This window comes from Rhinatrema bivittatum, chromosome 4 (genome assembly GCF_901001135.1).
Source record: "Rhinatrema bivittatum chromosome 4, aRhiBiv1.1, whole genome shotgun sequence".
Lineage (NCBI taxonomy): Eukaryota > Metazoa > Chordata > Amphibia > Gymnophiona > Rhinatrematidae > Rhinatrema > Rhinatrema bivittatum.
In genome coordinates this window covers 152,444,807-152,470,108 of record NC_042618.1, presented here as the reverse complement: position 1 = coordinate 152,470,108, position 25,302 = coordinate 152,444,807, and the positions used below count along the sequence as shown (strand labels likewise).

General features: G+C 39.6%; 1 protein-coding gene across 4 annotated transcripts in view; it reads right to left on the bottom strand.

Moving 5' to 3' along the window:
* Nucleotides 1-25,302, bottom strand: part of STRN3 (striatin 3) — a 349,837-nt gene that overhangs the window by 184,219 nt on the left and 140,316 nt on the right. For 2 of the 4 annotated variants that reach the window (XM_029598990.1, XM_029598988.1), the window contains exons 7-8: nt 10,850-10,991; nt 4,854-4,964 (exon numbers count right to left, since the gene is read on the bottom strand). In XM_029598990.1, coding sequence (XP_029454850.1) covers nt 4,854-4,964; nt 10,850-10,991 — 253 coding nt within the window. The remainder of the gene's footprint in view (nt 1-4,853; nt 4,965-10,849; nt 10,992-25,302) is intronic. The other 2 variants (XM_029598991.1, XM_029598989.1) reach the window with 1 other exon arrangement.

Sequence of the window (25,302 nt, the reverse complement as noted above, 5' to 3'; positions counted from 1 at the left end):
CCCTCCCTTGTCTGCCAGCTTGATTGCAATGGTGTTACCAAATCCCAAGGATCTAAGTGCAAATGTATGTGTTCTGGATAAATTGTGAAAATGGTAATAAAGATGTGGTGGGAGATAATAGGGATAAATCATACAATACCAAGCATGCAAAAGCTGCGATTAAGGAGTCACTAGGACCCGGAGGTGACCAGCGGGATTTTCGAGCAACTAATGAATAGTCCTGAGTGAATGGACACCCTGAAATAAACAATTTAAGTTTTTTCAGTCTAAAAAAGTGATGCAAAGAAGTGCGTATAGAGAAGAGGTCAATACCCACTAATGTCCAAATTGGAGTACCAAATGTTCTTCAGGTATCAAATGTTGCAATGATAAGATAAAGACTAAAGAGACTTCCACAGGATTTACAGCTACGGATTTATTTTCCACTCAGTTTACCCAACGTGAATTATGCCGGATTTCTGAACTCTGGTCTCTTTCCCCCTGTGGTTGAACAGAGAAACTGAGTGGTCTATTTTCCTGTGATCCTTTGAGCCTCTCTGATTGTTTTGTGACTTTGTTACCTTTAGTTTCTTTACTTCTGATTAGCCCTGATTCTGGTGCATTTTTGGCTATTTAAATTGTCTGCCGACATTCCTCTTGCTGGCAGCCTGAGTAAAAAATTGCTTTATGCACTATGAAAGGTATGTCTGATGTTTCTGTTGGTTTTGGGTTTGCCCATTATTTTATCTGCACTAAGTTCTCTATTTATTGCATATTACACAATTTAAGACCCTTGCAGTCTATACTGTCCCTCCCGATGCATGCTTATGCAAAAAATGGCCCGTGTCGTGAGACCAATGTTGCATTTGTAAATGGACTGTAATCTCCTTCTGAATGAGTAAGACTGTCTGCTCAGTTTGATCAACAATAATACATTTTTTCCTATTAAGGCAATTTTGTTGCCAAGCACACCTCACTTTGTCATAGGTACTATATTTAGTCACACCAAACTTTAATCTTCTATATAATGGTAATGTAACTCAAAAGTTTTATCAAGTCTCTGTTTTTTTTAATCAGACCAAATATTCATAAAGCAAATAGATTATTTAATTTTATTACTTATTCTTAGTATATTCATTCTGTTAAACCCCTCATACTCTGATGCCATATCCAGTTCTTCCAACTAGTATTATATTATTTCAGTTTGCAACCCCAGGTTTAAACTAATATTAAATGACAACTGGCATATGCAGATGTATTAACCTACTTTTTTTTTGTTAGAATAAGCCAATATTTATGCTAAATTAGCAAGCAGAAACTGAATTGTTTGCAAACATACACCAGCTGAACCCACTAATGCTGCTTCTAAACCCTCTCACATATGCTTGCCGTCTGTTTACCTGAAGGTCTATGTCCAAAACTATTTTAATATTGTCAAAATCAAGTTCATACTCATTTCTTTTTTACCTGTATCGATATCTTCTACATAAACTGGAAATCAGAATAGTAGAAATTCTGAAATCTCAAAATTCACAAAACCGTTTATTATAATCAACCTCTTTACAAGCAGAATGCTGTGCATTTTATTAATATTTTACCTCCTCTAGTGAAGGGTAGATTGAATCATCATTAACCTGAAAATTGGCAGAAAAATTGACAGAAAAACCTCCAAAACTCTTAAGCGTTATAGAAAGTAATGATCATGGCTCAGTAAGGGGAATTTCCTTTTGAATTATACAAAACAAATGTTACAGTATGGCATCAAGTACTGCTGTGGCTGACATCTTTTGAGGCAGGGAATAAACAGAATTCCTGTGTACGATGGGGTCATTCAAGTCCCTAGGGCATTTTTCTTAGGAATGGTGGGAATTGTGCTACCACAGAACACAGAATTCCTGCAGAATTCCCTCCAGTGCAGCTGCGCAGTATCTGCGCAAAATTTGTCAGGCCCCGGCGTGCTGTGAGCAGGACGGTTTCCAATCGGGGCATGCCTGGGCCTGCTTCATCTTCGTTGCAAGTGGGATGGCCTCCGCTCATGGCGAAGATGCAACAGGCACTAGCGTGCCGCAGGCAGAGGCCATCCCACTTGCAGTGAAGATGAAGCAGGCCTAGGCATGCCGCGAGTGGAGGCCATCCCACTCATGGCAAAGATGGAGCAGGCCTCGGTGAGAGAGTGTGTGTGTGTGAGAGAGACTGGGAGCTAGTGTTTGTGAAAAAAGGATTGTGTGTATTTGAGGGTGCTTGTTTGTGAGAAAGGGAGGCTGTGTGAGGGTGCTTGTATGTTTGTGAGAGAGGAAGCTTTTTGTGAGGATGTGTATGTATAAGAAAGAGAGCCTGTGTGACGGGATGTGTGTGTGAGAAAGACAGAGAGGGAGCCATTGTGCAGGGGGGGGGTGAGTGAGAGAGGGAGCCAGTGTGCAGGGGTGTGTGAGAGAGAGACAAATGTAGCCTGTGTGAGGGTGTATGCGTGAGAGAGGGAGCCTGTATGAGGGGGTGTGTATGTGTACTAGAAAGAGGGAGCCTATGTGTGTGTGTGAGAGAAGGACAGAGCGAGCCTGTGTGAGGGGTCAAACTCTGGGAGTGGAGATAGAGTAGAAGGGATTGAGTCTAGAGAGAGAGGGGAGAGATAGTAGAAGGTAGAGGAGTTGGGGCCTGAAAGAGCAAAGTGAAAATAGATTGGCCAGGGGAGTAGGGAGAGAGGGCAGAAGAGGCAATTACAGTGAACTAGGGAAATTCTGTTCAAATTACTTAAAACTCTGCATCTTTAATTAAAAATTTTTCCATATTACATTTTTAAATTAATTACTTAAAGACTATAATGTATATTGTGTTATTTTGACCAATATAAAGTATGGATAATTTTGCAGAATTTTAAGTTTTTGTGTGGAGAATTTTAAATTTGTTTGTGCAGAATTCCCCCAGGAGTAAATATTGGTTGTACAATTCAGTACCCAAAATTAAACCTATAGAAAGAGCTGATATACTTAAAAAAAACAAACCCCACCCAATTATATACATTTTGCTGTATGATAGTTGACGACTTAACGGCACTAGAAAAATTGAATCATTTTGTGAGTAAATCAGGCTATGACTCATTAGTGATGATACAATCTATTCAAAGAATTCAAAAGTGATACTAGGAGGAGGTTTTTCAATGTAAGTAAATAACTTCATTAATTACAAATTCTAAAATAATTTCAAGAACTCAAATAGGATACATTAGATTAAAAAAAAATGATTCTACCATAGATGCTTGGAATATCCTAAACAAAAAAAATTATATCTATAAGCCAATAGTGAAACATTTTATTATTTTCCTTGGCCACGAGTCTTCTAAGGATCACCACTCCTTAAAAGAATTAAGGTGGCCAGCAAATTTAGGTTTAAAATTCATCTTCATGGTTTTGTACTATATATTTAGAGATTTAAGTCTAGAAAAGTTTAAAAAAAAAAAAAATCTGTGTCCATTAAAAAGTTGATATTGCAAACAATTCCGACCGTATACTGATAAAAATGTTATGTTAAAGTTGTTATAACTGAATATTTTAACTATTTCTCCTATAACTCCTCAACCATTGCAGCCATGTTTAGAATATAGTGTCACAAATTGCTTTGCGCAGAAAGGAATGTGATTGTTATATGCCGTGTGTATGTCATATTTGACATCATAGTTACAACAGACTTGTCATGTTCGGTGTGCATAAAGTACAGTGTGACACTTTCAAATCTCCTGTTCCCAGGAAAATCAGAATTACAGGGGAACTGTTTGGAGTTAGCATGTTTTGACCACAGCTTTAATTTTTTGCAGATTCTGAAGGAAAGATAATCCTAAAGAAAATAAAAAGTATAAGCAAAAGTGTGTACAGAAGGCTTTACAGGATCTCTGCCTATTTCCTTGTCTAAATGAAATCTTTGCTGTCTTCTAAATATTCACATGCAATTTATCATCAAAATGCTGGCAATTTTAATTTGGCTGTATAAAATATGTAAAAATTAGGGTAAAAATGTTGGAGGAATTTTTAAAGAAAACTGATTAATAGCAGCAGTTTCTAGATAACAGGATACTAATTAGAGATGTGAATCGGAACTGATATCGGATCCGATTCTGGTTCCGATTCACATCTATAGAGATGTGAATCGGAACTGATATCGGATCCGATTCTGGTTCCGATTCACATCTCTAATACTAATATGCTGCATTACATATAGAAGATTAGGGAGAAAAATATCTGCATTTGGTAGAATGAAGACCTAGCTCAATTCCTCAAAATACTGATTTTTTTTTTTTAACTACCGCTTCCTCTTTTGATCTTATTCCTAGGTCTGGTTCAATTGTTTGGTCCCAAAATACATTTCTAATATTTTGAAACTTTTGAAGAAAAAGCATACCTTTCATTGCGGCTATGCCCTATTTTTCCCAAATCTTCTTCCAAATCCATTTCATTTACCCATGCTATGTTCATGCTTTACATGTATTAGCATAATACCAGCATGATTTCTTCAGATTCATAAAGGCTAAGAAGGAAGACCATTCAGAAATAAAATGTACTGACATCTCAGGAATGAAATAAGCAGAATGAAAAAGATAAACCTAACAAAATTATTATGATTCAAGGTGCAACTCAATCATTTAAACAGCTTCTTGCTAGTATGGATGCTTTTAAGTTATTGTATAAAAACTATAAGAAGAATTAGGAAAATAGATTTCCACTTGCAGCTATAAGAAAGCACAAGGAAAAAATGTTAAGTTTGGCTGCCTTTTTAATAAAGAAAATGATGCTCCACATAGAAGAGAGAAAACAATGGAATGGATGAAATGTGTCCATCAAGTGGCCAAGTAACGTTGCATTATAAGATGTAGAATCTGCACTTACTCTTCACCCCTTTCTTCCCCTTTCGTTCCTTCTTGTACTGTTCCTTCAGTTTACTTATTAGCCCCTGGTCTACATCCCAAACCTCAGCTGTTGGGGACAGGTCATCCTTGTCTACATGCAGCATATTATTAAAAGAAGAAAAATCAGCAGTTGGCAATGCAAGCTATTAGTAATTGATTAATATAACTTATAACATGATCATTAAAAAATGCATGGTTAGTTTTTTTATTTTTTTAAGATGCAGTCCAACAATTGTTTTCACTCACTTGTTACCAAAAATGCAAGTCCATTTCAATGTAGTGAACCACTCAGCTGTTTACATTTCTCAAACAAATACAATTGTTAAAAGCATTAAGAAGCAGGTATATTATGAACAGATGCAGCAATCAAATGCCTCAGACAATACACAAACTTTCATTATTCAAACAACAAATTAAGACTACCACTGAAAAGAAGACTAAAGAGATTACTAATAATGAGGCTTGTAACTTTGTGAAGTTTTTAAAAGCAGGACACAATCATAAAATCCTAATCAAAGTCTGACAGAGTTGGTCAGTCGAATTGCATATCTTATTTTAGTCAATTTTTTTTTAACAAACTAAATACAATTGAATAACCTGGTTATTCCTTTTAAATTTTGGTGGGGTATTAAAATAAAAGCAGACCTAAAACTTGAAGGGTAGAAACTGAACTATATTAGTTAGAAGCCTGGTTTTAATGTCCATAATCAGGCTGGCAATGTAATCATAATACTATTTCATTTTTATAAAATATTGTGCCCCAGTGAAGATACTAGTAGCTGCAATTTTACCGTCCCTATGGCTCTTCCTGATCTTGTGTAGTTGGTTTATTGCTTCCTCTGACATTAGGAGCAATGATACACCAGCTACACAGAAAATGCAGGTACCTCTTCAGGAAGGTAAAAGACTATGATCAGATCTTGAGAAGTTTGCTTCTTTTTAGCTTGACCCACCAGAATGTCTTTTAGATAAATTAATTATATTGATCATACAGCATAAAAAAGCCCCGACCAAATAGTTGTAGTTCAAACACTTAAAAATAAGGATATATTTTTCCTTTAATAATTACATATTTATAGAGCACCAAGTAGCACTCTTCAGGGTACTCTCTCTTGCCTACTTATGTCCTTATGATGCTAGAATCACCCAGCTTCACTTTGCAGCTCTTTTGCAAGAATGATGTAAGAAAGGCACTTATTACACCACCACTCCCCAATGGACTAATGCCTAACAAATCTCAAACAGTTAAATTTTTGAGGTTTTTATCATCCAATAGATATTTACACAGAATAAGAGAATTAATTTGTCAGTAACTAAACAGCAGGAACAGGAATACTTTTTTTTTTTTTAGAAAAAAGAAGTGTTAATTAGAAATGATTCAGCCAGAACTGGGTAAGCAATTAAATAGATTTTCATGCTACACTATCCATGGAAAAAGTGTAAAATGTGAGTCAGTATGAGTCATCTGAAAAGAGTAACCATGCATCATCTCCTCAGATACTCTTTGTTCTGCATGCACAAGACCCTTCTGATAAAAAAAATCAAGAAGCCATTCTAAGCCAATAAATCATAACTCAGGGCTGAATAAACAGATAGTCTGAAGTATGGTAATCAGCTGTAGAAATGGATTTGAGCTAGGAGCAACAGATTACTTAAAACTGAGGAAGGGAGCTGTGTGGTTTCAAAATATATATATTACATCTTTTTTGTTAGTTCTTTAAAAAAAAAGATATCACACCTTACTAAAAATGAGAAGACACAGGTGGCACCTTATAGGCTAACCAATTTATTGAGGCATGAGCTTTCAAGGACAGGCTCATGCCTCAATTGGTTAGTCTATAAGGTGCCACCTGCCTCTTGTCATTTTTCCTACACCAGACTAACATGGTTATCCCTCTGAAGATCTGAACAACTTACTAAAACTCTATTGCGTTCAGTACCAATGATTAGTCAGTAGCATCTGTACCTGGTCATTAGAAGCATTAAAAAGCAAGTTCATATATGTGATGGAGTAAACTACAGTGCCTTGTGTAAGTCTCCGCACCCCTGGACTCAGGACATGGGGGGGGGGGGGAATCCCTTTTGCAGCAACAGCAATCATGAATCATTAAGGATACGTGTCTACCACGTTTGCACAACAGGTAATACAGTTTTTGCTCATTCTTGGCAGAAGAGCTCAAGCTCCTTCAAGTTGACTGGGGATCATCTGTGGAGTGCAGAATTGAAGTCTTGTGACAATTTTTTTTTTATTGGATTCAAGTCTGCTTTGATTGGGCCACTCAGGAACATTAACTTTCTTTTTGATGAGCCACTCCATTTTGCTTTTAACTTGTGCTTAGAATTACTGTTCTGTTCTCCCCTGTCCCAGGTCTATGGTAGACAGGATCTGCCTGTTCTTTGCACCATCCATCTTTCCTTCGATTTTCATAAACCTCCTTAATGCTACTGCTGCATAGCATCTCCACAACATAATGCTGCCACCCACCATGCTTTACTGTACAAATATTAGCAAGGTGATGTGCTGCATTTATTTTACGCCACACATATTGTTTAGCATTGAGACCAAAAAGTTCAGTCAGAACACAAAACCTCCCACATGCATGGTATCCCTTAAGTGTTTCTTTTGAAAAGCTATGTGGCACATCATATGGCTTTTCTTCAACAGTGTCTTTCTTTCTTGCTGTCATCCCATACAGGCTATGTTTGTGGAGTAATTTTGAAACCATTGAACAATCAGCATTTTCTCCAGATTCAGATAGATATCTGTAGTTCTTCTAAAGTAATCTTAGCAGTTTTCTTTTTTTTAATTATTTAATATTAAGTTTTACATTATCGTAAATAGGATAACACAGAAAAATCAAGTAATTCCAAGTAATAAACAATTTTCCATACAAAACATAATTGAACAAATCCTCATATCTAAGGAACAGCATATTTTAAGAAAACTCAAAAAGCAAATCAAAGGAAATAGCCCATGGACCTACCTACATAATCCTTAATATCTCAGATACTTAATTAGGGGTCATCAATTAAAGATTCAAGATGCATAGGGTCCACAAAAATAAACTTGTTACCCTGATAACCTTTCATACATTTACTGGGAAATTTTAGATAAGATGAAGCCCCAATAGCTGAAACTCGGGGTTTCATCTGAAAAAAACAATTTCCTCCTTAACTGAGTCTCTCTAGAAACATCTGAGAAGCCGAATTTTCTGTCCACAAAATAAACTCTCCTTATAAAGTATAGATGAAAGAAAATATCTTTATCTGTATCTAAAGTAAATATAACAAAAGTAGATCTAGCTCCAATATTATCAGATGGACATTGAAGAAAGAGTGAGAAATTAGAGCTAAAGAAGGGAGCTCCCCCCTCCAGGCTCACGACCCTCTTCTAGAACCAGTTAGCAGAAAATTCTTATCAAGAGAAAACTGAAGAAACTTGATTACATATTTTTTATACAATTCAGTACTCGAAAGAAAGACAGTTTGGGGAAAATTCAGTAATTGATTCTTAGACCCATTTTGTTCTCTAAAACTTCACATTTATGATGGATTACCCAGTTATCTTTAATACCTGCAGCCAAAGAAGATTGCAGGTTAGTAACTGCTCCAGAATAAGAATTAGCATTTGATTCTGAAACAGAGGTTCTTGTGTCCAAATCAGACAGTTCAGAACATTTACATTGCTGATTAACAGTATTGGACAAACTAGACTCTATCCAAGTTATTATTCTCCAAATGTCTCTCTGAGAGAGATCTCAGCTGGTTCTGCAGAAATACCCATCTCAGATTCTCTAATGGCTTGGCAAACTTACACAGGAACCAGAAAAGAGCACAAGGCTCTGGCTGGAACAGTTGTATTCTCTGGCAAGAGCAAAATTACAGCACCAAATCCTGATGGATATACAATCAAAAGGGGAATTCATCATATCTACATCTCCCTGAATAGTCTGAGGGGTAAAATCTGCAGAAGAATAATAAGGAGAAAGAATATTATAACTGGGACATGCAGCAAGCTTACATGGCAATATTTGAGGCATTGGTTGGGGGAGATCATGCTTCTGAACTGAGAGGTCTCTGCTAATTTGGTACTCAAATTTGCTTGCAATAAAGAATTAGCTTGATGAATGTCTACGTCCATAGGTCCATGCACTGAGATTAGGTGGATTGAATAACTGAAGGTTTCCCTTTTCTTTTCTTCCCCATTATTCCGGAGTGAAATCTGACTTAAGGGATGCAACCTTTTAGTGTGCTGCTTCGTGAAGGCCCCAGATATAAGATGAAATCAGCAATGGGTAGCCTCAGTTGTGCCTGCAGCGCTCACCTCTTGCAAAGCTTCCAGGGACCCAGGCAATGGAGAATCAGCTGTCCCGCTTAGCAGTTTTCTTAACCCACTTCTACTGAATTTGAAGGGGTGGTTTGGTCATGGCAGTGCCTTAGTGCTGCAAACTATTTCCACTCTACAATGATTAACCTGACAGTGCCCCAATGGATATTAAAATCATTTAAATTTTGTTATAGCTTTCCCCAATCTGTACCTTTGAATAACTATCTCAGAGTTCCTTCGACAGCTTCTAGTTTGGCATGTTTTCACCTTTGCTTCAAATTTACTTCATAAAATGGGAACAATTTGATTCTTTATCCAGGAGTATCAATTCAGCTCAACTATTGTGGTTGTATGGTTCTATTTAATTTGTTATGGACCTTGTGGGCTCTTTTCAACTTAATATGACCTTTAAGGCAACATTTTGAACCAGAGCTAATTTGGGCTTGCTATAACAAAGGGTGTGAAGACTTGTGCAAAAAACATTTTTCCATTAATTTTTTGTTCTTTCATAAATTATAGAGTATGTTATGTAGCTCAATGAAATAAACTCCTACTGTAATGTATTTTGTTTTTTTGTTGGCTAGCAGAATGTGAAAAATATACAAGCATGTAAAGATTTTTGCAAAGCAATGTATTTCTGCAGTCAAATTAATATAAAGCTGAGAGGGCAAGGTAATCTTCATTCTTAAATGTATCACAATATGGGGGTAAACACAATGCTCCCTCTATCACAAACTTCACTAGCACATCCTGTACCTCAAAAATTTCTTTTTTCAGATTTGTTATAATGAAATTTCATTATAGTAAATCTGATTTCAATACATTTTCAGATATTAAAAGAAAAAAAGATTTTTAAAGTTAAAAGGGAAAGAGAAGAAAACTGTAAGGTGGTAATGGTGTCAAGACTGTCTTAGAGAAAAAGGATTTATAGCTCAACTAAGGGTCCTAAATCTACTATTTTTCCTACAGGACACAAAATGGGAGAAAATCTTTAGTAAAAAGGGTCCTAAAACTGTTGGACTACTATGTGTTCAATTAAACCCTTTAGTACAATATATCTCTAGAGGTTGGGAACAAAAATAACTCAATCTGTCAATTTGCCCAAAAATACAGATGAGGGGAAAGAATGTTATCTGTGGGAAAACAAATAGCTTTAATTCCACAAAGGCCTGTATCTGCTTCTGAATCAAACAGGCAACTGCCAAAATATAAGTGGTATGAAAAGGGTTGAATGGACTGATAGCTTCTTTTCAAATTAGATTACAATATTCAAATATTCTAAGAGCACATTGTGGCCAGCTGTAGTGAAATAGCCCTTAAAAGGGTTAATAAGACATGAATGGTGGTAATTAGCAGCTAAATATCTATCTGTACCGCTTTAGTTGAAAAATTCTACAGCATACATCAGGAAATTACTACAACATACTATATTTATAACCAAACCAATATTGATCTAACAGAGAAATCTATATGAGTATTTCACTGTAAATTAAAATTACTTGTAAAGAAGTTCTGACCTAGAGGGCTTGCACGGTAATCACACAGGAAACAGCACATCCAGATTAAACACTACATGTAGATCACACAGGGCTCTTCATCATCTTTGCTCTTTTCCACTTCTTGCCAAAGTATATATACAATCTTCTTACCCCACTCGGTCCCATCCCCTGAACTTCTTGCTTCCCCAGCTCCTTCTCCATCTTCTGCTGTCACCAAAAAATCAAATTCTTTCAGAGCTTCTTCAGTATCAGGATCATCAGTAAGGTCAGCAGCTAGACCCTCATTACCAATCTGTAAATGAAACAGTTTCACATCAAGGATAAGCAATTAAAACACAAAATTGCTTACCTGTATCAGGTGTTCTCCATGAACAGCAGGATAATTGGCCACAAAAAGCAGCGATGTTGTCAGATAGTGCCAATGCTGAGCATTTCCTAGTTAGCTCTGGAAAAGCCTAGAAGACAACTTTTCACAGGCATGTGCAGACTTCCCACCCAGCTGCAGTAATGCAGGATCACCATAGTCCTATATAATAGCTGAAGAAGCCAATTCCAAGGGAAAGAGGGTGGGAAAATATGGCTGATTATCTTGCTTTCCACAGAAAACATTTGTTGCAGGTAAACAACTTTTTTTTGTAAACAAGCAGGATGTACCAGCCCCATAAATGGGAATGCCTAGCTAAGGGGCCTTCCAACAAAAAGACAGCAGTAATCAAATTGCCAATAGGCAAAGAACACATTTTTGTGAGTAAACACCCTTTTCTATTCCCCCCCTTTAAAAAAAAAAAGACAATCCAAAATAATATATGGATTCCAGGTGGCATATAGAGTTCGGTTCTATCCCTCAAAGAGTCCTTGGAGGACTAACTGACCAAACCTTCTGTCTAGTCAGGAGTTTGTGTCCAAAGTGCCAACTGCACCGAGGCACACCTTAACAGAGCTGATTTTGAAGTTATACTCTGAAAGATGTAGAAGGCATTGAAGCAGTTTATAGTATACGTAAAACAAGAAATGGGATCTAGGGCCTTGACCTCACAAACTACACACCTCCTCCATTTTAACCCATTAAGATCTTCAGGTGGATTTCTTCCTACAAACTAGAACATAAAACACTTTAGCCAAAGAATCCACAGGAACAAATTATTGCATTCTCACACTCCAGGATGAGAATGCCAGAGATCGGATGTTGGGATGAAATAGCCGTGATGAAATGGGGATCTTTGTGCTTGCTGAGATTTCATTTTTTGTAACGAGCCCATTTTGTTTACCCAGTAAGGCCTACTTTCCCTTGTAATCCTGGAACAGACAGGCAGGTGGCAGCCTAACTCTTGCTGTGTTCACAGTTTCCTGCAGGTAGACCTTAATAAGTTAACTTGCTTGTATATCTGAAAGTGAGACTTGGAATGCATACTTCCCTGGTTTCTACAATATAGCATTATTTTGCAACATTCCTCATTGCTATTGGACAGGAAGCTGGTACCTTAGGCTCTCATTGGTCATACAATGGCACCAGGATGACTTAACCCATAATTTGCCAGAAAATCTCAGTCTTAGCTGAGAGTACAAAGAGATCACATGTTCCAACTCATGAGGACTGCCTTTACTGACCTTCCCAGGCAATGCTAAGTACAGTGAAATTTGTCTAGTTAGCCATTACTGTATAAATCCTTGTAATTTTACCCATTTCTGTTTGAAAGATTTATTTCTCCCATTCATGTTCCTGCATTTTGTTAATCAACTCTTTAGTTTTTTAGCTCTTTTTTCCTGGAATGTTAATGATCCTAGTTTTCTCTGTATTTCGTCTGTGGGTGCATTTCTAAGAACTATATGACCCCTGAATTGTGTAGTGTCTCAGTATCCCCAGAAAGCAGCAGTGGGTGTGGGTTACTTGTTCAGGGCAAGCAGAAACTCAGTTGGCAGGTTGCCAATGTAGGGGCACATGCACAGGTGAAGGCAGGCCGGAGCAGGACCCTACAAATATCCACAGTTTTAACCCTGAAGTGGGTGTTATGGGTAGCCTGAGGAGTTACAAGACAACAGCATTCCCCATTTGTGCTTGATCAGGTTGGGGACATATCTAACCTGATTAGTTTCCTGATAGAGAGTTCTTAAAAAAGTAGAAACTACATTTGTCTCAAACAAAAGGGAACCATGTGAATCATATCCCCTGGTCTTTTCTGTGTTTTATTAAGGTTTGCACAAGGGGGTACTCAGAGGATATACATACAAAAGACATGTTCTACCAATGAAGGGAGAAAGGAGTTTCCTTTCTGATACTCTGCTAGAGTATAATCTTGGACCATTCCTGTTCAACAAGGTCTGTGTTGGGTTTTACTTTTTTGGTAGAGCAGAAGAAACATAACACACTCTCTGGCGTTCTCCACTTAAGAAATATCCTGTTTGCAATTCTTCATCCAGGAACCACTTGTGAGGATCTCAGATCCTATTAGTCTGTCTCCCGGGATGGTCCTTCCTTGCCAGGTAGATGGCTCTTAAGTTTATCCCATGAGAAATAGACTAGTTCTATACCAAACAGCTTTCCAACATAGGAGTGAATTTGCTCCTACTTGTTTGTTCAGACAGAATATGAATACCAGACTGTCAATTTGTATCAGTATAACTTTGTTAGCCACCTGATCTCTTAACACACCAAAACATGAATTATTTACCACAGGCCCCATTATTTTCAACACTGTGTTTTGGCACATTCATGCTCAATGCACTTTCATGGATAGAGCATTCTTTACACCCCATACTTCTAACAAATGGATATGATAATGTTTTCCTGCATTTGACCAGGGGTCTTGGATGTGAAGCCCTTGTGTATCAGTTTCCATGACAAGATTGGAGGCATTACAGTTTGAAGAGGAGGAATTCAGAAGGGCCAGACTGGCATGAGAGCTATCAAGACATGTGACAGATATACTCCTTTATTCCAATAATGCCTCTGTATCGCTCCATGGTGAGACCGCACCTTGAATACTGTGTACAATTCTGGTCGCCGCATCTCAAAAAAGATATAATTGCGATGGAGAAGGTACAGAGAAGGGCTACCAAAATGATAAGGGGAATGGAACAACTCCCCTATGAGGAAAGACTAAAGAGATTAGGACTTTTCAGCTTGGAGAAGAGACGACTGAAGGGGGATATGATAGAGGTGTTTAAAATCATGAGAGGTCTAGAACGGGTAGATGTGAATCGGTTAGTTACTCTATCGGATAGTAGAAAGACTAGGGGGCACTCCATGAAGTTAGCATGGGGCACATTTAAAACTAATCGGAGAAAGTTCTTTTTTACTCAACGCACAAATAAACTCTGGAATTTGTTGCCAGGGAATGTGGTTCGTGCAGTTAGTGTAGCTGTGTTTAAAAAAGGATTGGATAAGTTCTTGGAGGAGAACTCCATTACCTGCTATTAAGTTCACTTAGAGAATAGCCACTGCCATTAGCAATAGTTACATGGAATGGACTTGGTTTTTGGGTGCTTGCCAGGTTCTTGTGGCCTGGATTGGCCACTGTTGGAAACAGGATGCTGGGCTTGATGGACCCTTGGTCTGACCCAGTATGGCATTTTCTTATGTTCTTATGTTCTTAGCTTGATTCCGAGTGGGACTTCAAAGTCTACTGGACTTCTCATTATGGAGAGATGCCATGAGAAAAACCATGAACAGCTGATATCACTGTGGCCCAATATACTTAGCATGCTCCAAGGCTGATGTTTGCTGAGAAATTCTCTTTACCATGGACAATATTCCAGCAATTCTTTTATTTATTTATTGTGTTTTATATACCGTCATTTGGATTCACAATTCTTTTGGTGGGAAGGAAGTCTTTCACTTGAGTCACATTTATCAGAGCCCCAATAAACACCAGTGGAAGAGAGGGCACAGGTTGGCTTGTGGATAATTCATGATGAATCCTAGGAATTCCAACTCAAAGATGGTGTTGCAGATTGATTAATTCACCCTTGCCTAAAATGTACTCATGAACAACCAATCATCCACATAAGGAAATACAAGAATGTTTTATGAACATATGCAGACCTGATACAAGGCATAAGGGTCATACAAGGTATTGGAAATGATCCTCTACTACAAAACAGATACAGTCTAGCCACAGATGCATCTTTACATATATGTAGGCATCCTTGAGATCCAGAGAGAATATCCTGGATCTCAAGGAGAATATCCTTGAGATCCTGGATCTCAAGGATCCAGGATCCTTTGTTTAAGAGAGGAATAATGGGACCCAGGGAAATCATCCTGAACTTTTCTTTCAGGATGGATGGATCAGAATCTTCCAGTCTTTTTGGGGACCAAGAAAGACTTGGATATAAAACCCCCACCCTTTTTCCTGTTGTGAAACAGTTTTAACTATATTGGCTCTTCAATGTCATTATCTTCAGAGACAGTGTCAATGGACCAGATTGTCTTTCGCCTCAAGTTACTGGAGCTTGATGAACCCAGTGACGTCTTTTAGTATATGCCAGAGCCAAGGACCTCATGCCCTAACCCCAAACACTGCATAAAAAATTCCTGATAGTTGGTTATGAAAATCTTGAAGCTGCTGGTCTTTTCGGTCATTATGAGAAAAACAGCTGAAATGAAATTAAAGCCTGAAACTGAAAAAAAAAAAAAAAAAAGACAGAAGCCAACCCAGTTTACTCAAAACAGATTGCACCAAGACTGAGATGAAAAGTTTGTTGGTGCCAGGTGACCAACAATGAAAACATATCATCAAAACATAATTAAGGAGTATTACTGTGTAAAGAAGAGCAAACTGAGGAGGCCCAATAGTGAATAAGATGAATTTCTCTGCACAACAAACCAAAAAAAGAACTGAAGGGGTCACACACAAGTGTAACTATGTAGGAAATCCTGCAGATGCTGGTGAAGCTCCTTCTAGGCTTTACCAGCACTATCTAGGAAATGCTCTGCGCATTGGCACCATCAGATGACCTCACCCACTTGGATGGCTTAGTCATCCTGCTTGTCTACAGAAAATTATGGATTTTCATAGACTAAAACATACACCAGAGTGATAAAATTCAAATCAAGTCAACATCTACACAAATCAAATTGTGTACTATTATATAGCTTTGCATGCTAGGGGCTTAAAATAAATGGGATTGTATTATCAAGTTACACTATAAGATTAAAAAATATATTTTATTTAAAAAATGTAAAAATTATATATAGATGTTCAACTGTATGTCTCTTAAGAAGCATATAAACTAAGCATTTCAGCTTTAATATCAGGCCTAAGAGTCTTCTGCATGTAAAGTAATGCTTTACTTGCACAAATGGTCCTTTAGAAAACTGCAGGGACCGATATACACTTACTTTTATGTATGTGTATATCTGTGTTTTGGTGGGTATGCAAGTAAGTCTGCTTTGAAAACTGATATAACTTATGTGTATACTGCCAGCTAACAGCCAATTTTGTAAAGTTTCTCCATAAATGTACTATTCCAGTGAATCTCATATGAAAAATGTAAAAGAAAAAACCCTAAGTAAACTGCACTCATTGAAATACATTATTTAGCCAATGTACAAAAATATATAAAAATAAATTTAAAAAGTTGCTCAACATAAGACAATAGCTTGAAAATAAAAGGGTCCCCCTGTAAATCATAACACAACCAAAAAGACTGAAGAGGAGACATGAGAAAATTACTTATAATCAGAAACCCCAGATTACAAATGCCTGACAAAATCTGCCCTAAAGGGAAGTTTGTGCAGTATTGATTAGAAGGTAAACGTTGATATCCTTATTACCTTTTTCTTTTAAACTCCATTATGAAACAGAACCTTTCAAAGTCGAAAAAGAAAATATTATTGATAATCCTTGCGGAAACTCACCTAGTGTGACTTCAAGAAATAAGCAAGTGCACATAGGATGACTGTGGAAAGGACCTTAAACATTTTTTTATATTCTTTATAAACTGTTAGTGTTTAGGGTCAATTAAAAATTATCATTGTTGCACTTGCTCATACAGGACTATGACTGGATAGCCCTGTATTCCTTAGATTTCATCCTCCAGTCTCTAGTTCCACATTCTTAATTTGAACATACGTATTAAAACTTCTAGTTCTAGTACAATGGATTTGATACAGCTGCAATACACTAGAAAAGAGTCATGGTTGGGCAACAGAAATTAGTTTATGGTCAGTTACAATTCCATTATCTCTCACACATTCTGCACCAAAGGTTATGTATAGGTCACATCAGGACTTCCTGCTCGGTTAAGTAGTATTTCACTAGCCATGTGGTCTGAAAGATTCAAATAAAATAAAAATTATCATAATAAAATATTCACTTATGTAGCTACTGACGTGATCAAAAATAAAAGTTGGATTCTGGGAGGGACAGTACAGACTCTTAAGTTAACAGAATGGAAATTGATGGCAAGACAAAATTGCTATTCTAGATAACTCGGTCTGCTGCGGTGTTTTGTAGAATTTGTAGTGGTCTGAGTGATGTGTATGGTAGACATAGTAGTAAGGCGTTACAGTAGTCGGTGCTCGCAAAGATCAGTGCTTGTAGCACTGTACGAAAGTTTTTAGTTGTTAGTAGTGGTTTGAGTCTTCTGAGAACCATGAGTTTGGCATATCCTTCTCTCACTTTTAAGGATATATGTTGTTTTAGGCTTAATTCTGAGTCTATTATAATGCCTAGGTTCCGTACTTTTTCTGCTAGTTCTATTTTTTGGTTGTTTTTGAGTGTGATTGTATTTTGAATGATTTCATTCTTTTTGCGTTCTAAGTGTAGGAACTCTGTTTTTTCAATGTTGATTACTAGCTCCATTTGGTTTAGTAGTTGTTTTATGATATCAAGGTACATATTGGCTAAGTTTAGTGTTTTTTCCAGAGTTTCATCTATAGGTAGTAGTAGCTGAATATCGTCAGCGTATATATAGTGTGTTATGCCTAGACCGGCTAGTAGGTGGCACAATGGTAAAAGGTATATGTTAAAAAGGGTAGCAGATAGAGCTGACCCCTGTGGGACGGACCCCTGTTTGTAGGTGTATTTTCTCTGACATTACGTCTTTGATTTGAACTTGGAAATATCTGTTGGTTAGATAAGATCTAAACCATTTGATAGTTGTGTTACTTAACCCTATTTCTTTTAGTCTATTTAAAAGGATTTCGTGATTTACAGTATCAAATGCTGCTGAGAGGTCCAGCATCACTAAGATATAATGTTTGCCGTTGTCGAATCCTCTCATGATGTTGTCTGTTAGTGCTAGCAGGAGTGTTTCTGTGCTATAGTGTTTTCTAAAGCCATGCTGTGATGGATACAAGATGTTATTATTATCTAAGTGTTCCGCTAATTGCTTTTGTATAGTTTTTTCAATTAGTTTTGCGATTAGGGGTAGGTTTGATACTGGTCTGTAATTGCTCAGGTTAAGTAGGTCGCTGTTTTTCTTCTTTAGAATTGGCTTTACAATTGCCCCTTTTAGACTTTCTGGCATGATTCCTTCCTCTAATGATAGGTTCACTGTTTACTGTTTTCCTGTATTCTAATTGGCCTAGTAAGGGCCAGCTAGACCTAGTTAAGGTATTTCTTTCAAAATTTGAGGCAGCGTTCCTTATTGGTTACTGCTTATTCCAGAGCTTTCCAAACTGTGTGTCGGGACACGTTAGTGTGTCGCCTGCAGTGTGCAGGTGTGTCGCGCAAGCCCGGTCAACTCTGATGCGAGTTTGGGCTTTTTTTTTTCTAGAGATTCACTTTTTTTTTTTCAGTTTATGGGTTGCTTATTATTGGGTGATTTTTGCTGTCAATCGCGTTTTTTTGGGGGGCTTGGTGGGTGGAACGAGCCCTGCCATCCTTGCATTGGCTGCTGCTGCCGATGAGGCCTGGCCATGAAGAGTACTGACTGCAAGCAGCAGTGTCTGGTGATCATGGAAGGGAGTGAAGCACTTAACTGGCAACAATCAAAAAGATGAGGTACATGAGTGTGGGGGCCAGACATGTGCTGGGGGGAGAGAGATGAGTGAGTGGGGGGCAAACATGCTGGGGGGACAGACATGTGCTTGAGGGGGAGAGATATGAGTGTGTGGGGGGCCAGACATGTGCTGGGGGGAGGAGAGAGATGAGTGTGTGGGGGATAGACAATTTGTTTTATTATTGTTTCTCATAAATTATAACAATAACATGAATCTTGGAATATATATTTTTAATATAAATTTAAGGTTTTCATGAGAGAGGTTGTGTCGTGAAACATTTTATTTATGTATATATTTAAGGAAACATACATAAATTGTCGAAATATGTTTCGTTCGTTTAACCTTTAACCTCTGGTTTACTAGTAGACTGAATTACCGTGTCGTGAAATTATGTTTGTCTAAAAAGTGTGTCACCAACATGAAAAGTTTGGAAAGCTCTGGCTTATTCCATTGCAGTGTTGTGTTACTTTTCTTCTGAGTTCCTGGAGTCCTGCAGCAGACCTTATCTGCCATGTAATATTGTGCCTTGTTTTGTGGACCGTTGCAATTCCTGACCTTGTTCTTGTCTTGGACTGGTCATCTTAAAGGTATATCGACGAATAAACTAACCTTGTTTAATTCCTTGTCTGCTTTCTAGTCTATCTATGGCAGGTGTATGCCAGCAATGAGCCTCAGGGATCCCTTTTCCATAGTGGCTACCCGTGTCTAAGCCCAGGGGGATCCCTAACACAGAAGGTGCAAGCCTTGTTTGGCAGATACATAATTCAAAGACTGCAGCTTTCGTTTCGGAAATAAGATACTTAATCTTGACCGCTGACAGTATCAGGCTTCTGTATGATACCGATAATATTGATAGAGTATAGCAAATCTGAGGTAATTTTTGATGTTAGAAGCTTCTTGTAAGCTGAGGCACAAATCAAGTCACCTGGTTTTATGGCCTGAATTATGTAACAACTGTTCATCCTCAAATGGTAATTTTCAGCTAATTATTCTTCTCGAGTCTTCTGTAAGCTGTCCATAGCAAATTTAGCCAAGTTTTAGTTTCTAAAACTAATGAATTGTTGTTTGGAGATGTGTGGAATACACTACTGACTGAAAAATTGTTTTAACTCTCATGCTTTAAAGAGGTGTATCTATACAACAATCTATTGTATCCTTGAATCCAGGAACAATTATTCTGTTGAAAATACTAGAAATACAATCTGTAATAGAAGCCTTAGACCATTTATCAATTGTTTTCTGTTTAAGGTCTTAACTGTTTTAGCTAATATTTTAGGCATAACATCCCTACAGCCTGGATGTACCCATTTTTTTTTTATCATCTCCTCTAGCCTCCTATCATCTTCCTATCCACCACCTGGGTGAATAGGAAGATGTTTTCTTACTTTTTGTTGAATGCCTAACAGAGTATTCTGTAGGATACTCTCATCTTGAAGATTTAATGTAATGGCAATTTATTTGGTCAGAAAATTAACAGACAGTCACAATCTCTTACATTCAAGATTTTCTATATCAAAATATGAAAATTCTAAAGCTTCTGGGAGGACACAGACAATATGTGTCAGCTGTGGTTGAATTGTCACAGATTCTAGAGATAAGGAAATATCTCTGCATTATTTTATTAGAAACTGTTATGGTTATTGGTGTTTGGGTGGATCCTTGGACACTGTGGCAGCTGAACACGCCCACGGGGGGCAGTTCCGTGAGGGACCACAGTGTCAAGATAAACTCCGGACAGACAAACACAGATTTGAATCTTTTATTAAACAGTATATGGAACCACCAGAGGTGGCAGTAGTGAGTAGTGGTTGTAGAGCCCAGCTGGGCACGTCTCTCACAGGATGCTGGAACAGCATCCTGTGAGAGACGTGCAAGCAGATGCCGTAGCGGCCATCAGTCCAAGGTGAGCGGCCATCAGTCCAAGGTGAGGTCGGCAAGCAGATGCCGCAGCGGCCATCAGTCCAAGGTGAGCGGGAGGAGCCGCAAGTAGAGAGAGGTGGGGGGGGGGGGGGGGGGGCGAAGCAGTCGAAGACCGAAGGATGCAACAGTACCTCCCTTCAAAGGACGGCCTCCAGCCCTTTTACCAGGGTCAGGTTTGTGTGGATGCATCTGATGAAATTGAAGAAGCACCTCTTTGTCCAGGATATTTGCCATCGACTCCCAAGAGTTTTCTTCAGGGCCGTAACCTTCCCAAGACAGAAGGTATTCCCAAGTTTTGCCACGTTGTCTTACATCCAGAATAGCTTCAACCTTATATTCAAGGTCTTCTTCTGTGGAAATAGAAGTTGGTTCTGGAGACTTGGGTGAGAACTTACTGAGATTGAGTGTTTCCAAAAGTAAAACGTAGAATGCGTCGTGGATTTTCAATCCAGGCGGTAGCTTCAGACTGTACGTAATGTTGCCAAAACGTCGGAGAATTGGAAACGGTCCAACGTAGCGTGGAGCCAATAGAGTAGAAGGTAACTTTAGTCTCAAGTGCTTAGTCAACAGCCAGACTTTGTCACCAAGTAGAAATACAGGTGCTTTAGAATGATGAGCGTCGCATGATTTCTTTGCTCGATCACCCGCTTTGGTTAGCATGTCTTTAGTCTGAATCCATAATTGATGGATTATCATCAGCAGTGGATTGAGATGCTGGGGACGACACAGAGAGTGAGAGGAAGTGGTGGTGAAGGTAGTCGTCCATAAACCACTTCGAATGGTGTTGATCCAGTGGATGACGCTGGATGTGAGTTAATGGCAAATTCTGCCCATGGCAACAGTTCGGCCCAGTTATTCTGACGGCAACTCACATAGGCACGAATGAACTGTTTTAGGGTCCTATTCATCTTCTCAGTTTGGCCATTAGATTGGGGATGATAGGCAGATGTATAATCCAGAGAGATGTCAAATAGCTTGCACAAAGCCTTCCAGAATTTTGCCGTGAATTGCGATCCTCTATCCGAGACAATGTGCTTCGATAGGGCATGTAGATGAAAGATGTGGACAATGAACAGCTTAGCAAGCTCCAAGGCTGAGGGTAAGCCAGGCAGCGCCACGAAATGGGCCATCTTACTGAAACGGTCAACCGTCACCCAGATAGTATTCATTCCTCTAGAAGGAGGCAGATCAACTACAAAGTCTGTAGCGATGTGAGTCCATGGCTCCTCCGGAACTGGCAGCGGTTGCAGCAATCCCCAGGGATGACCAGAAGTAGGCTTATGTTTGGCACAGTTGGAGCATGACACTACATAGGAGTACGTGTCTTCCTTGATAGTAGGCCACCAATAATACTTCTGTAATTTCAGCAGGGTACGGCGCTGACCAGGATGGCCAGCCAGCTTGGAATCATGAGCCCAGTGTAATAGTTTCCTTCTGAGGTTCTTCGGTACAATTGTTTTACCGGCAGGCACGGAATGGGTAGCCACCAAGATGATTTCTTCGGGTCGATGATATGCTGTGGTTCTTCAGGAACATCCTCAGAGAGGAAAGAGCGAGACAGGGCATCTGCTCTGGTATTCTTGTCTCCGGGACAGTATTTGAGCACAAAGTCAAAGCGATTAAAAAACAAGGACCATCTGGCTTGTCTGTGGTTAAGATGTTGCGCATGACGGAGATACTCTAGATTCTTATGGTCTGAGAATATGGTAATTTGATGTTGGGTGCCTTCGAGCCAAGGCCGCCATTCCTCGAAAGCCATCTTAATAGCCAGGAGCTCGTTATCTCCGATCCCATAGTTCTTCTCTGCAGGAGAAAAGCTCTGCGAGAAAAAGGAGCAGGGATGTAAGGCTTTAGAATCTCCAATTTGGCTCAACATGGCCCCTACTCCAACATCTGAAGTGTCAACCTCCATGATGAAGAGTCTGTTGGGGTCCAAGTGACACAGACATGGCTCAGTGGAAAAGGCAGTTTTTAATTTCTCGAACACAGAAATGGCCTCCGCAGACCACTTTGAAGCATTGGTCCCTTTCCGTGTCATCGCAGTTAAGGGCACTGTTAAAGAAGAATAGTTCTTTATAAAGCTTCTATAGTAGTTTGTAAACCCCAAAAATAGTCTCAGGGCCTTCAGACTGGTAGGTTGAGACCAATTCTTTGATACTCTCTAATTTTTGGGGATCCATCTGGAAGCCTTGTTTAGATACGATGTAGCCAAGAAAAGGTACAGATTCCTTGTGGAACTCACATTTCGAAAATTTGGCGTAGAGACGGTGTTCTCGAAGTCTCAGTAATACTTGTTTGACATCTGCTAGATGAGTAGGCATTTCTTGTGAAAAGATAAAGATGTCATCTAGGTAGATGACATTTGTACAGAAGGTCCCGCAGAATGTCGTTCATCATGTTCTGAAACACGGCGGAGGCATTGCACAGGCTGAAAGGCATCACTAAATATTTGAAATGGCCGTCTCGAGTGTTGAAAGCTGTTTTCCACTCGTCACCTTCACGAATGCAAACCAAGTTATAGGCTCCCTTCAGGTCAAGTTTTGAGAATATCTTGGCCCCTTGCAGTTGATCAAACAGCTCCAAGATCAGAGGTAAGGGGTATCGGTCTTTAATCGTGATCTCTTTCAGCCCTCGATAATCGAATCAAGGACGCAGTGTACCGTCCTTCTTCCCCACAAAGAAGAAGCCTGCGCCCGCAGGAGACTTAGATGGTCTAATGAAACCCTTTTGCAAATTCTCCTCAATATACTCCGACATGGCTTTATTCTCCACCACCAACAGGGGGTAGACACATCCTTTAGGAGGTTCAGCATTAGGTTTCAGTCTTATGGCACAGTCATAAGTTCTATGTGGCGGAAGGATGTCAGCAGCTTCTTTGGAGAACACATCATGGAATGATGCATACTGAGGCGGCAGTCCTGGCATCACTGGAGTAGTAGGCATACAGAGAATAGGAGCAACCTCCTTTAGGCATTTGCCATGGCATTCTGGGCTCCAACGGGAGAGTTCCAACGTGGCCCAATTGAATTGCGGCATATGCAGCTGCAACCAGGGTTAACCCCAAAACGATAGGGTGCATGGCCTTCTCTAACACAAAGAAGGAAATCAGTTTGGTATGGAGAGCGTCTGTGTGGAGGGATAACGGTTCGGTACAAAAGGTAACAGCACCCAGTAAAGGCTCCCCATGTATAGATAAGTGTAGTGGAGTCTTCATAGTGGTGAGGGGAATCCTCAAGTGTTCCACTAAACGTTGAAGAATAAAATTACCTCCTGCCCCTGAGACCACCAGGGCAAGAGTCTGAAACTCCAACGGTCCGCAGATCAGAGAGACAGGGAGAGAGAGCGGAGGAGAGGGTGTAGTGAGGCCTAAGAAGAGTCCTTCCGCAGGACTTAGGCCCATTCGTTTCCAGGACATATCGGGCATGTTTGGACTGCATGACCAGCTTGTCCACAGTACATGCACAATCCATCCCTCTTCCGAAGTCTTCTCTCTTTGGATGTCAGGTGACCGCGACCAAGTTGCATCGGTTCTTCCTCACTGGCAACGGGAGTCAATGGAACCATCCTGAGTGCAGGCTTAGCACGAACTTCCTTCTAAACAGGTCCTTTACAAGGCTTGAGCTCTAGCACTTTATCACGAAGCCGGTGATCAATTCTAGTAGCCAAGGCCACTAGCTCATCCAGCGAGTCAGGTGTTTCACGAGCAGCCAGCTCGTCCTTCAAGCGGGAATCCAAACCTTTGAAGAAGAGAGTTTTCAGGCATCTAGGGTCCCAATGTAATTCAGTCGCAAGAGTCTTGAACTCTATAGCGAAATCAGCCAGAGGTCGGTTGCCTTGCTTCAGGTCCACCAATGTAGAACCAGCAACAGTATACTGGGCAGGATCATAAAAAATGGATTTTAAAAAGTCCATAAATCCGTCAATATCCTGACATATGGGGTCTTTGCGTTCCCACAGCACGGAAGCCCAAGTCAGAGCCCTTCCATCCAGATACGATAGAATATAAGTAGTCTTGGCGTAGGCTGTGGGGAAGTGAGTAGGTTGCAATGCAAAATGCATACAACACTGGTTTAAGAAGCTTCTTGTTCTGTGAATCTCTACAGAAAAACGTACTGGAGCAGCAAGAGGCACGATAGTCTTTATAGTTACTTCAGGTAACTGACCTTCATTGCTGGATATAGATCCTTGATTCTTCTGTGCATGCAGCTGATGAAACGCGGTAGTTAATTTCTCCAACGTGTCTTATTGTTCAGCAACGCGCAAGGCCAGGCCTGGAATGGCCTGCAAGGTGTTGAGCTGAGCTGGATCCATGGAGTTAGCAATCTGTTATGGTTATTGGTGTTTGGGTGGATCCTTGGACACTGTGGTAGCTGACTGCGCCCACGGGGGGCAGTCCCGTGAGGGACCACAGTATCAGGCTAAACTCCGGACAGACAAACACAGATTTGAACCTTTTATTAAACAGTATATGGAACCATCAGAGGTGGCAGTAGTGAGTAGTGGTTGAAGAGCCCGGCTGGGCACGTCTCTCACAAGATGCTGGAACAGCGGATCCTCTGTAGGCAGTGCTGTAGTGGAAAAGAGAGAGTTATGAGCACACAATAGAATTAGCATTCAGAGTCCCAAGTAGAATAGGAGAGCTCCGACACAGGGAGAGCAGGCCCTCGAGGAGCGAGTACCTGATCCCTTAGAGCAGAGAGACTCAGTAGCGTTGTACTCACTAACAGTAGCAGAG